The sequence below is a fragment of the Apteryx mantelli genome, chromosome 3 (genome assembly GCF_036417845.1).
Source record: "Apteryx mantelli isolate bAptMan1 chromosome 3, bAptMan1.hap1, whole genome shotgun sequence".
NCBI classification, from domain to species: Eukaryota; Metazoa; Chordata; class Aves; order Apterygiformes; family Apterygidae; genus Apteryx; species Apteryx mantelli.
The window spans coordinates 23,320,443-23,337,021 of NC_089980.1; the positions used below are offsets into that span (position 1 = coordinate 23,320,443).

A 16,579-nucleotide genomic window follows, 5' to 3' on the forward strand; every position below is an offset into this window, starting at 1 on the left:
GTTTTAGTTTAGCACACACCATTTTATTACTCCTAATGCGACAACTGGTGAAAAGGACTAAAGCATTTAAACCCAAGTATATTAGTAGTAACAGGATAGGAAAAAAAAAACGTGAAAAAGGTTAGTCATGTATATACATCAGAAGCATTCTTATTAAATAGTGATTCAGAAGAAAGCATTAAGGAATAAAGGGCCATTTCTGCTCACTGCCACACTCCTCCCTCCACTCTCACGCAGTGCTTCCTCCTCAAGGCCTTCAAGCCATGAAGCTCCCCTGGAGGGCTCCAGCAGGCTCTACCCAGCCGTGCTGGCTGGAGGCACAGGAAACTCCTGCCTCAAAGCAGCCAACAGTTCAGGCACTAGAACTCCTCTTACATTCAGGCATCTGGTTTTCAATTGTCTTCCTTAGGCTAACTTGCACCAGACTGATCTTCCATCTTTCACAACCTAGAGAAATACCCTAACCACTGGGCTACAGTAAGTATTAGACTGTCCTACAAAATAAAAAACAGGCCATCCTAATGAGAGAGAGTAGGGAGGGAAAGACAAGTCATGCACATTTTAACATATGTTGCACACTTACTGGATCAACCTGCCATATAATAACAGTTGTGTCCTTCGATCCTGTTGCTAGTTTAGTGCCATCATTGGAGAATTTACAGAACCACACCTCATTACAGTGCTCTGTAAGGATCTGCTGTGTGTAGCACGGGAACTGTTTCCTGAGGAAAAGAAAAGGATGTATTAAACAGCTTAAGAAAGCAGCAAGACCTAATTTTTACTGCTAGATAAATAACTAGATTAAAAAAAAAGTATTTAGATGTGAAACCAGTTTAGAAAAATGCTGAATTAACAGCTGCTTCAAATAAGTACAGGATGAAGTTTCTTATGCGGTAAAAAGGTCAGGCTGCCAATTGTAAGAGCTTAGAGCTACTCTGATATAATTCTCACATAATTCATTATGCTTTCATGTAGGCTGGAATAAAATTGACCTTCTTAGGACAGTAACAGCTTATTCCTATCTACTTCTGTGATGTACAGAAAGTACTGCAGCCCCAACCTCATTGAGTCCTGCAGGAAATATTCAGAGCATTACATGTAAAACTACTGCAAGCATCTAACTTAGCTATGTTTTGCCAGATCTGTAGAAATGATTCTTACATAAGAGTTGAATACTCTTATTTCTTTTTCTTGATTGTGATCTTGTAATAAGTTAGGGATTTTTGCCTTCATTTTGTGCCTCTTTGCAGAGCACCACATACAGCACCTAAGCATAACTAGACACCATTATGAGCTTTCAACCAGAACTGTTTTCCCCCTCACAAAATCCACAGTATTTTGTAAAACATTAAATGCTTATCAAACTAAATATTATATGATACATTAAACTATTGAAAGAGAAGAGTCAAACATTTCCCTGTAGCTAATATTTAATCTTTCATCTACACAGCAAGAAAAAGCTAACAGTCAAAACAATAAGTTCAGGTAAAAACTGGAGAGAAGTTTTATTTTATTTACAGGTTGCCCGTTGCACAAGAATTTGAAAGCTAATCTAAAACAAGCGCAGGCTTTTAGAACAGACGACTGCTTTTATAAGCAGTACTGCAGTTACTACAGGTTTATTGTTCAGACACACTAAAAGGCACTGCCTAACTGTTCACATTTTTTCCTAAACAGTAGGGATCCTGGAGGGGGTTGGTCTTATGCCAAGTTTCTATGGTGCCCAGCACAGCAGGGCAGAACAAGCCTGCAATGGGACACAGAGGTACTAAGGTACTACTGTAACAGTGAAACACTACATCGGTGTTCAGTTGTACTTAACACTGGAGGTAAATTGGCAAAAAACAAACAAAAAAACCCAAACAGCAAAAAAACACACACACCCCTTCATTTAACTTCATTTTAAAACAAAGTTCGGCTGTACCAGGTTTACAGAACCAAGAAAACCGCTTCCTACCAGAAAAAGTTCTGCTTAATACATTGACTATGTCCTCTCATTACATTGTCTTGTACTAGAAGACACTTACTAGTTCCACGCTTAAAGAGCATTGAGACAACACTACACAACCACCCCATACCTCACACCCTGCCTTACGACAGAGGAGGATAAGCAAAGCACACATACCCACATCTGCACTCGGCTTCCTTGGGTATGTCCGCTTTCTCTTATACAGAGACACAAGCCTGTTCTGCTCCCGCTTGAAGCTGACCGAGAGCTGTCTAGTTGCCACTGTGATGACACTGAGCCCAAGCTAAGCTGCACCCATGATAGAGACCATATTTTCTTGGGGCCTAGAGTGAGGTAGGCAAACCTTCAAACAAATCTGTGCTCCCATAGGAAGAACATTTCATTATTATTTAGCCATATTCCAGTAAGTTAATGTTTTTCTTCATAGCTGCAATTGCTTCTATAAGGTGAAAGAGTCTTTATCCCTAAGTCATGCAGAGTACAGGGGCCATACAGTGCCAAGGGAAGCCTTTTCAGCATATTTTATTGAAGGAAAAAAAAAAAATGCAGCAACTCTTGCATTTTAAAGCTTAAAAAAAAAGCACCCAAGTTTTAAGGACCTAGAAAAGCAGCAGTATAATGCCGCAGTACAGTTTTCACAGTAAGGTGGTCTTCACATCCCTAAAAAGGTAACGGGCATAGCTGATATAGTTGCTTCAGGCACATCCCAATCCAGTTAGATCAGAGCTCTCTCAAAAAGTTCTGTTCACTTAACTCATGAAGCATATAATCCAGTAAGTCTGACCTTACAGAGAGTGAAGCTTATATTAAGTAAACCTTCCACAGAATAAATTAGCAGCAGTTTCAAAGCAAGAAGCTGAATATAGTAGTTTAACAGTTTCCATTTTAGATAATTAGGTATTACTGTGGCTCAAAGAGGTTTTACATTTTAAGTGTTGCATTACAGATTGTTTCATTCAGCACAATGAACTTAAATCATGCTGTTCACATGCTGATATAAAGTTTCTAAAAGTCATCTGTTAATGTATTTACAGAAGTTCAAAATTCTAAATTTAATCTTAAACAGCTACTTCACTAATCCTGGTACATACAATGAAAGATTTAACCCTCAACTTTTATAACAGTTCTTTTTCAAAAATACTATATTAGTCCAGTACCTAGACAGCAGCAGCATTCACCTCTTTCTTGGGCTTCAATGTCTGTTTCTAAACACAGACTAAAGCACATTTATGTGAAAGAAAGGGTGGAAGTCTGCAAAAAAAGACTAGCCTTAAAGCTCTCAAGGCAAACAAAATAAAAAATTAAGTAATCGCCCTCATCTATTCTCTGTTATCACAATCTCAGACAAAATAAGGTGGAAAAAGCCTCACCTTCACTGTCAGCAGTTGCTCCCTCCTACCTCCCACCCTTACCAAGCGATTAGGTTTTAGTTCAATGTTTTACCCATTAGTGCAATTCAAGCATGCTTGAGCAAAAGTATTGCCAGAAGTTCAATACAGATTAGTCCCAACTCAAAAACGTGAAAGTTGTCAGCGTTCTATCGTTTAAGCATTACAGAACTTAAATTGTCAAAACTATTAGACTACTGTTACTTCTGTCAGTTTAATCAAAATTTGGCTTCCACTGTCTTTAACTCACCTCATTATGCCCAAGCATTGCAGCATGTACAGCGCACCACATACTGATCTCAGCCCCCTGCAATAGGTAGGGACAATAGGTTGAGTTGAGGACAGAATGGAAGCCGTTGTTTTGAAGTTTTTTGGTTTTGGCTTTTTTTGTTGGGTTTTTTTTTTTTGGGGGGGGGGAATTATAGCCATGAGTATGTACATATACATACCAAATGCACTAGCCTAGGGAGCACCATATTAGCTGAAAAACATCTTGGCCAAACTTTTATGTCAGCAAGTAGATTCAGATGGGTGAAATTCAAGTCCAGATTTGTTGCATACAGTATCTTTTATATCCAGTTCTGACCATCTGGTTTGTCTTCAGTAAAACATGTTTTTCACAGTTGGTTTGAATGCTCTTTGGGGTTTGATTAATCACAAACCAGCTACAGAACATCAAATGTTATTTATGTACTTGCAGAAAGACTAAAATTAAATCACTACTTGCAATTAGACTAATTTTAAGACTCATTTCTGAAGTAGGGAAGCCACAATTCCTATATCTTGTCATCTCCAATAGCTCTTAAAATTGGAAAGTCATTCATATGGCCACACACACACAAGAAACTGCTGCAATAACGTGAATCAGATGCAACAAAACTGCAAGCTAGACAATAGCCTAAGAAGTTACTCAAGTACGTAAAGTGCCAAAGACACTAATTTTAAAAACTTAAAGATGGCTACAGTGAAGTACTGTGGAAGTCTGTCTTTAAAATCAGATTCCAAGTAACCTGAGAATAGAAGTGAAAGCAGCTGGAGTTCAGAAAGTCTCTAAAAGCAAGTTTATCAGACAGGAGTTGGAGTAGTTAATTTCCTCAGATTAGCTAACCTTCACACGAAAAAGGCTCCCCTGCAAGACCAAGTAAGTGTTAACTTGCTACACTAAAAAGCACGTAAGAGTATCATATCTGCCCCTATTTTCTAGGTGTCTTACTGTCCTACAGCTTATAGCCTTCATTCTCTGATTACATCATGCACAGCAGTTTTCCACAAAAGCTACACTGAGGTTTTAGGTCCTCAACTGAGTTTCCACTGGCTGAAGAAAACCACTCAAGTCAGCCATTTGTAACAATCTTCCTGCCTGATCTCTACCAAGTATGGTGTTTTTAAGGTTCAGAAGCAGCACTGGTTTCTTGTTAAAAAAAATTCGAATAGTCTTAAGAACTAACACATACGTAAAAATGTTCAGTGCCTCTACCTTACAAATTTGAGAAAATAATGCTTTATATCAGTCATATTATATATACTAGATAGAACAGAGCAGAAACATGCAGCACATTTCCTTTTTAGTTTGCATCTAAAAACGCATTGCTATTAAGTACTGAAGAAGAAAGATGACATCATGAAGTAGGCTTTAGTAGGCTTTCTACAACCTACTGAGCTTGAAGACAGTCTGGATAAGTAACATACTAGTGATTCTCCAGTTATAACACAGCAATCAGGTAGTGATAAACAAACAGACTAGCTGCCCAAAGTTATAAGCAACAAGTGTTTAAGGCTTAGCATGGCAATATATTCTATTCATATGCACCTGATTAAAATTTTAAAGCCTCAGTCTGACCCTGTTATCCCACAACCACTTATCAAAGTCTTCTACACACATATTCTCTACTCCTTTTCCCTCCCCCAGTTGTTTAATAAGCACTGGCTTTTCCCAGTCAGCCCCCACTAAACCCAACCAGAACAGTATTCGTGTCCCTTTAAACACTAGGTGCAATTAGATTTTAAAAAGACAAAGAGATATGCTGTCCATCTTAAAAATAGTAAGGGTTTCTTACCTACTACAAACATGGTCTATAAGCAGCGAGACAGAATCTAGATTATTATCTAGTTTGGTGTTATGGTATAGGCACCGATCCCGTTGTAGCTCTACAGCCTGACGTAGCAGATTCTGTAAACGCCTTGGAGGAAGCATCACTGATGGGGGTAGGTATGCTTTAGAAAAGTTATTAAAAAAAAAAAAAGAAAAAGAAAAATCAAAACCAAGTTACAAGTAAGAGCATACTTTAATCCGAGCGTTTTTGGAAGAGACTTCAGTAATTAAAACTTAAATGTTACAGGAAAAAGAGTGCACATAGCTTGTGAAGTTTATAGTTACACATCTGAAACCAGAAGAATGAACTTTTGGAAAGCAGAGCTGTACACAGAATGTTTGTAGTTATAGCTTGTTGGCCAGGACAACAAGCATCATTTATATGAACTCAATCAAAACCACATTTAAGAAAAGTCTATAAAACTATGAAACACAACAATATCAGTCATGTTCATTTGAGGGATTCTCAATTAACAGCAATACTACCAAAATACAGAATACTCTGCATAAGAGCTGTAAAATCCATGATATTACACCAGCCACAAGGAACCAAGAGGAGAAACCATAAACCGTAGTACAGTCTTAGACCTGTATCAACTAGTACTAGTATCGGGGTGGTTATAGGACACTTAGTTTTGACATATGCAGCATAGCTGCCATAAAAAGGAAGAAAAAAACCCTACACGTTTAATCACCAGGTTATACTACTTCTGTATACAACAGAGCTAAGAAGCAAGAGCTGCTGTTACAAACAGACCAGAGACAACATTAAGATGCGGAAGACCAAAGTGCTAAAGGCACCTACACCCATCCTCACTAACCAAGAACTACAGAAACACCAACAGGCAAATGCAATTAAAGTCAGTTCCCTGGGATATGCAATTATGTATGACGTACTGGATTTACAAAGATGGGAATAAGTTCTAAACACTAGAACTTCTTACTCTGGAGTTTGTCCAAAAGCTTAGATCTGGAAGCTGTTCCTTTCCCTTCCCACTCTGCTTTTGCACGCAAGTCTTCTGCATGGCTACACATCAGATACCTGTTAAAAGAAAAAGAGAAAGAAAAAAAGGGAGAGAGCACACACACTAACAGTCCAAGTCTTTCTAAAATGATTCTTTCCAATTTTAAGCATGATATATATCATAACACTCTTGTTTCCAGTTCAAAATATTTTGAAATTAACTGACTTAGAGAGACTAATAGGAACAAAAGCAGGGAACTATTCCACACAGCCATGCATCTTTTTTGGAACAGATGTCTACAAATTGCCAACAACCCCCCCCACACACACACACCACACACAGATTTTAGGGAAGATGAAACCAAAGAACAGAACAAATTATATTTACCTACTTAAGTATACTTATTCAGTTATAAGAGGACATGCTAATACTTTTCAAAAACAGATGACCATACATGTGTATGTATTAATTTGGGTTCCAGTACTACAAAAGTAAATCATAAACAAGTTATTTTCATTCATCTAAAACAGAACATTGTCTGCTGAATGTTTTTCTTTACTCACTATTTTAGATAGCATATTTCACTACAGCACATTAATCAACAGGATAATAGCTTTAAGAAAGTTTGAGTTTTTAAAATGTCAGTAAAGTTGCTGGAAAAAAAAGCCATTAAAAAAAAAAAAAAAAAGGGCAGGTAGAGAAAGCCTGCCTCTTCACTGGAGTTCTTCCGTTGATTTCAACAAGATTACAGCCAGGCCCAGAGATGGGAGAAAATGCCTTGTCTTCGTGATGACACCATTTTATTTACACTTACTCCCAAAGGCTATGTTTCAGTATTTTAAATACTAGAAAATACCAGCCAGGTCATATTTCTCCCAAGCTATAGAATTCCTTAGAAAATTCCACAGAAATAGCTCTCAAAGCCCAAACACTTACCCACTGAGGACATGAATGCGTTCTGTATTATATTTCAGTGGTGTCAGTTCACAGCGTAGAACTTGAAGCGCCTCCAGGACCTTGCCATCCTCCAGGTATTCCAGGTACTTCTGCTGCAGCAGCAAAAACTTCATCCTCTGACATGACAGAAAGCAGCAGTCAGGGGAAAAAGGTTGACTGAAGTTTCAGAAAACGTTTGAGCCTAAACAGAACAGTAGAAACCATTCTACTATGCCCTTCAGAAATACAGCTATATGTTATGTTTCATTAATTTCTTTTTGCTGGGTTTTCAACAACATTGCAGCAATTAAGTTATCCAAGAATTTTTTCCTGCCTTATGGGGCTCCAAATATCTTCCTACCTCATTCCTCAGATGCCCCTCCTTCAACTTCTCTCAATTTCACACCTACACCCTTCGCAGCCACCATTCTTCAAACTTGAGTTAGATTAGACTCCCAGTCTCATGCTCATTAAACAAAAAAACCAAAAGCAACTAATCGCATATTTAGCACTGCATGACAGCACAGAACACAACGGGCCAACTCAACAAGTTCTCATACTGCTTATATAGGAGCTGACATCAGTTGTTTGCATAGCTGCATAACATATGGCAATAACAAATTGATGCTGCCTGAGGTCTTGTTTTGTAGTTCCGAGTTAAGTTGTTTTCCTCAGGTGTTTTACCATTTTTCAGGAGTACAGAAATAATATAACTTCCTATATTTAAGGCTTGCTTCACTTTTCTTCATTCCTCAGAAACATTCACTCTTACTTCATGCTTTTCCTTTTGTCTTGTAAGTTTTGGGGTTAAATGAAGCCCACTATTCTACCAACTAATGTCTGTGGATAAAAAGGCATTCGTTTACTACATTTAAAATCCTGGACTCCCAGGAATTTCTGATTGTAGCAATTTATTACAAAGACACTTTGGTTGTTTCTAGATGAAACCAGCTATTCTGTGTTTGCACATCTTCATTACTGCTAGTGGTTTTCAGAAGGAGAAGATATGCCTGGCCCACAAGACTCACCAGGTTAAGAAGAAAAATGCACATTCTTGAACATATCAGTAAGAAACAAAACGAAAATTAAGTGTAGCAAATCAGATTTGCTTTTCTAAAGCATACAACACCAGTTCAATCACCAGTTTCCCTTGCTTCACCAGATCTCAAGCACCTCACTATTTTCATGCTCATATTTGGTCAATGTTTACTCGTTAGTTTTGAGCACACTGCTAGCCCTCTTAAGTAAAGGCATAATTGAGAAGTTTAATACAGTCCTGCCCTATTAAAGCTTATACAGAAGTTTTTCAAGGTTTACTATATGTAAAATCCCACAGTTAGAAAATAAAGCATTTTTAACTTCTGGAGATGTTCAGTTCTTCAAAAGAAGCCATATTTAATACAGTTTCCATATACATAGTTATTAACTTACCACACAGCTTTCTGAAGCATGAAAGATTACATAGTGAAGGTGATTTATATTCAAACATTTCTGTTGTCCTGTACACGCTAGGCAAACTTGTACTACATTCCCTATCCAGCTTATTTTATTTGTATTTGGAACTATTAGAAATGAAGTTTCATATTGGAAATATGAAAACAGACCACCACTGTACAATTTTTCAAGGTGAGACATCATGTTTTGGTGTTCCAACATAAAGAGAGTGAAAAGAAAAAATCCCAAAGGCTAATGTTTAATTACTTTTACCCAATTATCTAAAGCCTCAGCAGTTGCTTCCATGCACTAAGCCAGCAGACCCCACACTTGGTTTGCTTATATACAAGCAGCAGGAGGGATAAGTGCTTCCTCTAACTGTGCCCATGCTCAGAAGGATGCATGGAGGTACTCAGTTTGTAGTCACATACCATTTTTCACTCATTTTGGTCACCTGATATTGATGATCACCAACATCCAAAAATAATCCAATATTTCTAGTCCTCAACAAGAACTATGCTTCCTCCAACTCTTCCCCCCCAGTCACAGCATGTAATATTTATTAAATTCATGTTGGCTTTCCCTCAGATGCGATAACCTCTGTATTTAACTATTCTTTCTCTGTCCCTACTTTTAGAATATGGCATGTTGAATTAATTTCTTTAGGGGAAAGAAAGCAAAAAGAAAACTAAACCCCCACAGTAGAGCTTTTGTACTGCCAAACCCAACAATCCCATGGAAGCATAAAAACACACACCCTACCACGCAGTATGCTCTTGCCAAGTCATCCAAAGAGGTATAATTTCAGTTTTGAGTGAGAAAGTGTATTTACCAAGAATATCATCAACACCATGCATGACTTTGGCATAGCAGGAAGACAAAAGCCTCCAGAACAACATAGCATGAAACACTTGGAGAATTATAATTTCAAACTACTAATCTTTTATTCTAACTCATTTGTAACAAAAATGCAGGGACTACACTAAGTAAAATGTTCATAGGGAAACATCCTCTGAGCTATTTTGATAAATGTTCCAAAAACTTGTCCTACAGCCAGCACACTCAGTTAACAGCACAAATACAGACTCCTTAAGGCAGAAGTCAGACTCCATTGACTTTGCGTGTCAAGTCATTTTTGATGTCAGGACATTCACTCCCTCCCACCACCCAGAAAACATTTTTGTGCAACCATTGCTTCTTATCCAACAAAGATTTCCCTGACAAACTGAATTTTGTCTTCATTTTCTCTCAACTACTTTTATAGCCCATACTGACAGTACTGCTAATTAATTCCAATACCACCTTCTCAGGGTAGACAAGACCGTTTAAAGAAGTACATCTCTCCTAACCAAACAACTTCTTCATGGAAGAAAAAAAACTGTTTACAATATTGACAATTACAGACTAAAAGCATAAAACCCACCATCTAAGTAGAACAGAACAAGAAGAGTATAAGACTAGGCAGATGCAGTGTAACCACAAATACAGATGCTGAACAATCTTAAACCAAGATACCACAGTCACTTAGCTCACAGCAAAGATTCTTCAACCTACAGAACCCATGGAAGAGTCCCACGCAGCAGCTTCATCACGGCAGTCTGACTGTTTTCGTTCAGTTACTACTACCTAATCCTGTCTTTCAATGCTATAGAGAAGATGAGGATAAAGTATGTTACTTGTTTCCAGAAACCTTTAATCAAGTTCAAAGCTGGGCCTCTGTGATGACCCTGGGGCAAAACTAAAACAGACTTAATATAATTACAGAATTTTTTTTTTCCTTTTAAAATGTATGTATTGCTAGTATTATGCTTTCTCCAAACTACAGCCTTAGATTACTAAATTAGGGGTTTAGTACTTTGCTCCTTTATCATCCTAATTGTTGGTAGAAAAGTCCCTAGTCCCTTGTAGAATCGCAAGATCTAGAAAATTTTGCTCACACCATGATTCACCAGCACTAAGCAGTTGAAGCTGAAAGCCTCAACAATACTTACAACTGTGAAAATAATAGGACGTGTACCCTACCACAGCCAAGAAAATGGGCCATTCTGATCACTGGTTACAGCAGCAAGTCTTCAGGAGTATAAAGACTAAGGCACACAAGGCCTAATTTTAGGATTAGGCTTCTTGTTGTTGTTGTTAAGATATGCAGGTCAAAAATAAATTCCACAACAGTTTTATTATTGTACTAAGAGTCAAGAATTCAAAATAAATAAGCAAACACTGCTGAAGCAACTCCTCTTTGAAATGAGAAAGGTAACCAAAAAAACCATGATGAATTTATCAGCTGATGTTTCAACACAGATACTCAACAAGGTATCTACCCATTCATAGGCCTCCAGCACTAAGACCCCAGTTTCCATTATTTTATTTGGTAATATTGTAAAACAACAACACCGATAAAAGAGCTTCTAAGAAAATCCAGAACTTGTATTTAATATGTAAAGGCCAGAATATTTTCTGCCTACAGAAATCAGCAAGGCTTCAGTCACACCTAATTATGTCACTTAAAAAGCGATCCATTCCAATATGGACGCTGCCTTTAACGCTGGTAGCAAAAAGGTACACCATACAGGCAGGTGGAGCACTTCACTCACACAAGACTTAGGTCTTTTTCACATTGTGTTGCCTGCTGTGGGCTGTACAGTTCCAGTATTTGGGGAAAGCCATTTAAGTAAATGAAAATAAAAAAGAAAGGACAATTAGAAAGTATATTCTAGCTGACTACAGAGGTATAACACTCAGATTACTTCCCAGCTTCAACTAGTTACCCAAGATAGATGCCATAATATGCTTGGGCAGCCCTAAACAAAGCAGAATTTGGGCTGGCTCAGAGCTGGCATTTTGTAAGTGTTACCCAAGGAAAAATTATAGTTATCATGCTTGACCCAACTCTAAACTTTTCTAACAGCTTGTCTCAAGACAGCTGTACCTTATAAACTAGATAAGTAAACATGACTTATCACACACTATATTGCTAATAAATAGGACCCAGTTGTGCAGACACAAACAGAAAAAGCAGACTGTCTTCTCCCCTCCACAACACATCCACATGCAGCTTTGCAAAATTCATCAGAAGTTTACAGATTGAGATCAGCCATTTCACCTTTACTGTGTTCCTCTGTAGAACTTGCAGCACTTTGCAGAAACAAGGAAATTAAAACAGAGGCAGAACTTTCAAAATAGGTACAAATCCCCTTAATTGACTAGAAGTTTCAAAAGCAGCTGTATATCCTGATTATTTTGACCAGGTCATTATAGCTATATACATATTAAAAAAAAGCCACACACACCCTACTTTGTTAAATACTCTGTGTCATCTAAACTTTTAGGTACCCATTCTTCTTGTATGCACACATTTTTCAGACATCTAGCCATACAGTATGAGTAGCAGGTTAGGAGTCAAGAAATCCAAAATTTCCTTTTCTGTTTTTAAAGCATTACCTGCAACATCATCTTGTTTAGACTTTCTCTAATCAAGACATTTGTCACCTTTTCATGAGGTCTGACTGTGCTGTACTCTGGATTATCTACAGAGCATAAAGCATTCCTCCTTACCTGGAATGGTCTTTTATTAGTTTTCCAGTTGCTGATTATACTAAATACCCATCTATAATCTCAACTATGTTCAAAGAAGCTGGGGTAGGAAGAAGAGAGCATGTGCACATGAGAGCGAGCAAGCTCCACCTAACTTTGAAAAAAAATCAGTATTTCCTTACTAACAAATACATTTAAGACATTAAATAAAATTATCTGGTCTAACTGAGATGAAGTTTTAATACAGGAGGACAACTTTGAAAAAGAATCAGTAAATACTTAGTTCAGGTGAAGCTCAGTCTGAAAAAAGCATTTGTATTGCACCAAGTTTTTGTCAAGCAGTTAAACACCAATGTTTAAGGAAAGGAACATGCTTGCAGAGCCCTCCAGATTTACAAAAGGAAGATGTCCCCTTTTTTCCAAATGAAGTTCTTCTGAAAAGTACAGCATTGATATGTAGTTAGATAAACCCTCCCAACTCTAGGGCAAGAAAAAAAAAAAAGATTTGAATACTATGAAGAAACTGAGTAACTTCAAAAGCTGGAAACATGAGAAAGTTTGCCTCAAATGACTATGTCCTTACACACACACAATGCTTTTGTATTTTCGAGCTTCATAAAGTATTGAAAGTTCCATGCAATATTCCAATCTATTTGGACAGCAGATCTTACACTTATCAAATCTTTGAGACAGGAGAAACTGAAATACTAGTCTTAATTAATCCGGTCAAAGCTTAACACTTCTTAACAGAACAGAATGTAAACTTCTCTCAAGTACTCTCTGATGTTTTGTTAAACATCTGTTTTTCCTACTTCACTTCCTGTTCTCTCTCTTTCTCTCCCTCCCCCACCAGACAGGAAATTGTCTTGACAACAAATGAATCAGCTAGAAGTAGAGCTAAGCAGCCATCAGCTGATTCTTCATTGTTTACAGTCACAGACACTTCAAAAAGCATTGCTACTTTTCTCTTCTTAAGTGGCCATAGTTGTTCTAACTTCATTTCATTAGAATAAACATTTAAATACAATAAAACAAGCCGTTTGAAGAAGAGAGATAAGTAATTATTTTGATCTTGAGATTGAAAAAGCAAACCAAGAGACACTGTGTGTTGTATGTCAGCACGCTTTTCCGAAATAACTGAACTCATAACAAAACACATTATAATTGTCAAGTCACAGGATCTACAAACGTTTGTTTCTAGATTCCTATTTGAAAAAAGACAGCCAGAGAGAAAAATACCTAAATAAAAACCCAAACAGCAATACCATTACATTTGCTCTCTAGAAGCCATCTGGAAAAGCAACAGTATTGTTCATATTCTATAGCAGCCACTATATTCTTATAACATACTATTGCACTGCCAACTACCCATTAGTATTAGTGCATTTTATTTCCAAACTTTTGTTCCCTCAAGAGAGCCTAACCCCAATAAACACAGAAATCTTGTAGAAGTATTTTAAATTTGAAATTAGCATTCAAAATAGGCAGTTTCTACGGAAACTGACCTATTTTAGGACTGTTACAGGATTTACATTTTGTCAGTTAAGAATGTTTCAAGAAATTTTTTTCATTTAGTGCACCCAATATTAGTCTTAATACCTTTGGGCTTCCTACCTCACTTTCTAAAAAAAGAATAAAAAAGTAAAATTAGTATGGCTTTTGAAACAGCACATGAATTGCTTGGAACAAACAAAAAAGAAACCAAGAACTATGGATGACTAACTCCAAAGCGCAAGATTACATTACTACAATTAGTCCAACTACAGAGCTCTGAAATAGTCGAAGTGTGCCTCTTACCACAATTGCATGCGGAGAATGCACTAAGGCCTTAAGTTCATTCAGGTCGTTCTCAGCCTGCAGAAATTGGCATAAGGGGGAGAAAAAAAAAAGAGTATATAAGGAGAGTGGATTGTGAATTCTCTCACAGATACTATAAATTTAAACAGCAGCTAATACAGTCCTATAAGCCCTACGTTACCTTATCCCATTCTCCTTCCATGACATGATTGCGGAATTTGGTAGCAGAAGGATGTTCTAAACGACATCCTGACTCTTGCATGAGAAGATCAACAGTCTGGCTGCAGGAGAGATACAGTGTAAAAAAACCCGACCAGTTTTACCCTCACAAATATACCACCTCCTATGATAACAGTTTACCATACTTAAAAGTAACCCTAACAAAGTAAGAATACTATGACCAGATTCAGAAGCTTGTTTGAAAGATTATCTCAATTGCCTGAGACATGTAAACAACTGTCTATGTCTAAAGCAAGTTGTTGATGAGTTTGAAAGCTTTGCTAAAGTATGTGACTTACCAGCCCCCACAAATCCAGGCATCCCTGGATAGAAGACAGGCTCCATGAAGGAAGATACAGACTATAAACCTATTAACTACTGGAAACGATCCCCCCCACACCCCCTCCCCAAAGGGAAGCACCATAAAGGGCTATTGCAACTTGCTCATGAAATATATCTGCAGCAGGCCTAACTTTCTTCTTCGTTGCGTATTAAAGGACTGGCTCCTTAAAATACAATAAGCAAACTCACAAACCTGTATCCCTCCCCCTTTTACACTAAAAATAGCCTATTTACTGTGGTGTCGTCTATGAACAGTCACGAGTTGTCTGCTGCTGTAAACTTGCCTCTTGTGTAAGGGGCGATTTATTTTATGTCTCAAGTTCTTTATAATTGACCCATTCCACACTGTTGTGAAGACTTTGTTTGCGGTAGCTACATGAAGACTTTGTAGGACTTCTGTAGGCTCCTTCCAAAATTATGATGCATTGGCTTTACTCATAAAGTCAGATTTTTAAGTAAGTTCTTTACACTTTCCCCCTCTTCGTTATAAGATTATTTTCCCAGTCTGATTTTAAGAAAGGGCCAACACACTTGTATCTAGTCTACAGAAAAGATTGTTATCAAAAACATACGTCCAGAACAAGTCGGCAGAGAGCCGCACCGTTCACAGGGAGGCATTTTTTTTAAAACAGCCTACGTTTAGGTTTTTGTTAGGTTCTTCCGAGCTGACATGCGAAATCTCGGCGCTCACCCGCAAAGCGGCCCCCACGCTGTTTCCCAGCCGCCTTCTCCCCCACGGACACGCGGGTGCTGAGCCGCCGGCGGCAGCCCCGACCCGACCCGGTCCGGTCCGGGGGCTGCCCGGGCCCGGCAACGCCGCCGGCTCCGCGGCCTCCGCACGGCTCCGCCGGGCCGGGCCGGGCCGGGCCGCCCCCCCCCCCCGGGAGCCACCGGCGGCCCCGGCCCCGCGGCCTCCCGCCGCCGGCACTTACTTGAGGCCGAGGCCGTGGAGGTGCTGCCCGATGAGCCGGATCACGTCCTCGTCGGACTGCGAGAGCCGCTTCTTCTTCTTGAGGGCGCTGCCGCCGCCGCCGCCCAGCTCGGCGGCGGCCGGGCCGGGCCCGCCGGCGGCCGGCACGCCGTTGTTGACGCTGAGGGCGGCGGGGCCGGCGGCGGCGGCGGGCAGCAGCCCGTTGGCGTGGGCCAGCTGGTCGGCGGCGGCCGCGCCCGCCGAGGCCTCGCCGTTCTGGGCGCCCAGGCAGCCCAGCTCCGGGCCCGGCGGCGGCGGCTGCTGGCCCCCTCCCGCCCCGTTGGCCTGCATGGCGCTGCCGCCGCTGCTGCTGCTGCTGCTGCCGCCGCTGCTGCTGCCGCCGCTGCTGCTGCTGCCGCGGAGCGGGGCGGCGGCGGGCGCGAGCCCGAGCCCGAGCCCGAGGCCGGCGGGGAGCGAGGGGGACTGGGACGAGGTGAGGCCTGCTCTGCCCGCGGAAGCCCCGGGCTCTCCTGCTCCCTCCGCCGCCGCCGCCGGGGAGGCCCGGGCTTTCTTCCGCGGGGGCGGGGAGGCTCCGCCGGTGTCCGAGTCGGAGGAGGAGGAAGCGGAGGCCAGAGTTTCCTCGCCGAGAGCGGCCGTGGTGGGAAGCCGGGGGGGCGAGGAGGGGAGGCGGGGGGCGGCGGGGCGAGGGGCGGAGGAGCGGGGCCCTGTGCCCCCCGGGGGTGCCGGAGGCAGCGCCGCCGCCGCCCGCGCCGGGCTCCCGCTGGCGATGGCGGCCGCCGCTGCCCTGAGCCCCCGCCCGGCAGCCCCAGGCGCCCGGCCCGCTCCGCTCGCTGCCCGCCGGGGTTGTCTCCTCTCAGCCCAGCTGCAGCCTAATGGAGTCCGGGCCGGGACGTCACAGGAAATTCCTATACTGCCCCCTACGCTCACTTCCGCCGCCCGCGGCGGGGGGCGGGCGGCGGCAGGGGGAGGCCC

The 16,579-nt window shown here is 40.8% G+C and overlaps 1 protein-coding gene across 1 annotated transcript in view; it reads right to left on the bottom strand.

Moving 5' to 3' along the window:
• WDR26 (WD repeat domain 26) overlaps positions 1-16,543 on the bottom strand; it is a gene marked incomplete at its 5' end in the record, with an annotated part of 33,440 nt that extends 16,897 nt beyond the window's left edge. Inside the window, 7 exons of the mRNA XM_067292916.1 lie at positions 584-722; positions 5,415-5,571; positions 6,394-6,491; positions 7,351-7,487; positions 14,116-14,172; positions 14,297-14,396; positions 15,609-16,543. Of these exons, the coding sequence (XP_067149017.1) occupies positions 584-722; positions 5,415-5,571; positions 6,394-6,491; positions 7,351-7,487; positions 14,116-14,172; positions 14,297-14,396; positions 15,609-16,543 (1,623 nt within the window). The remainder of the gene's footprint in view (positions 1-583; positions 723-5,414; positions 5,572-6,393; positions 6,492-7,350; positions 7,488-14,115; positions 14,173-14,296; positions 14,397-15,608) is intronic.
• Between the last annotated feature and the right edge of the window lie 36 nt (positions 16,544-16,579).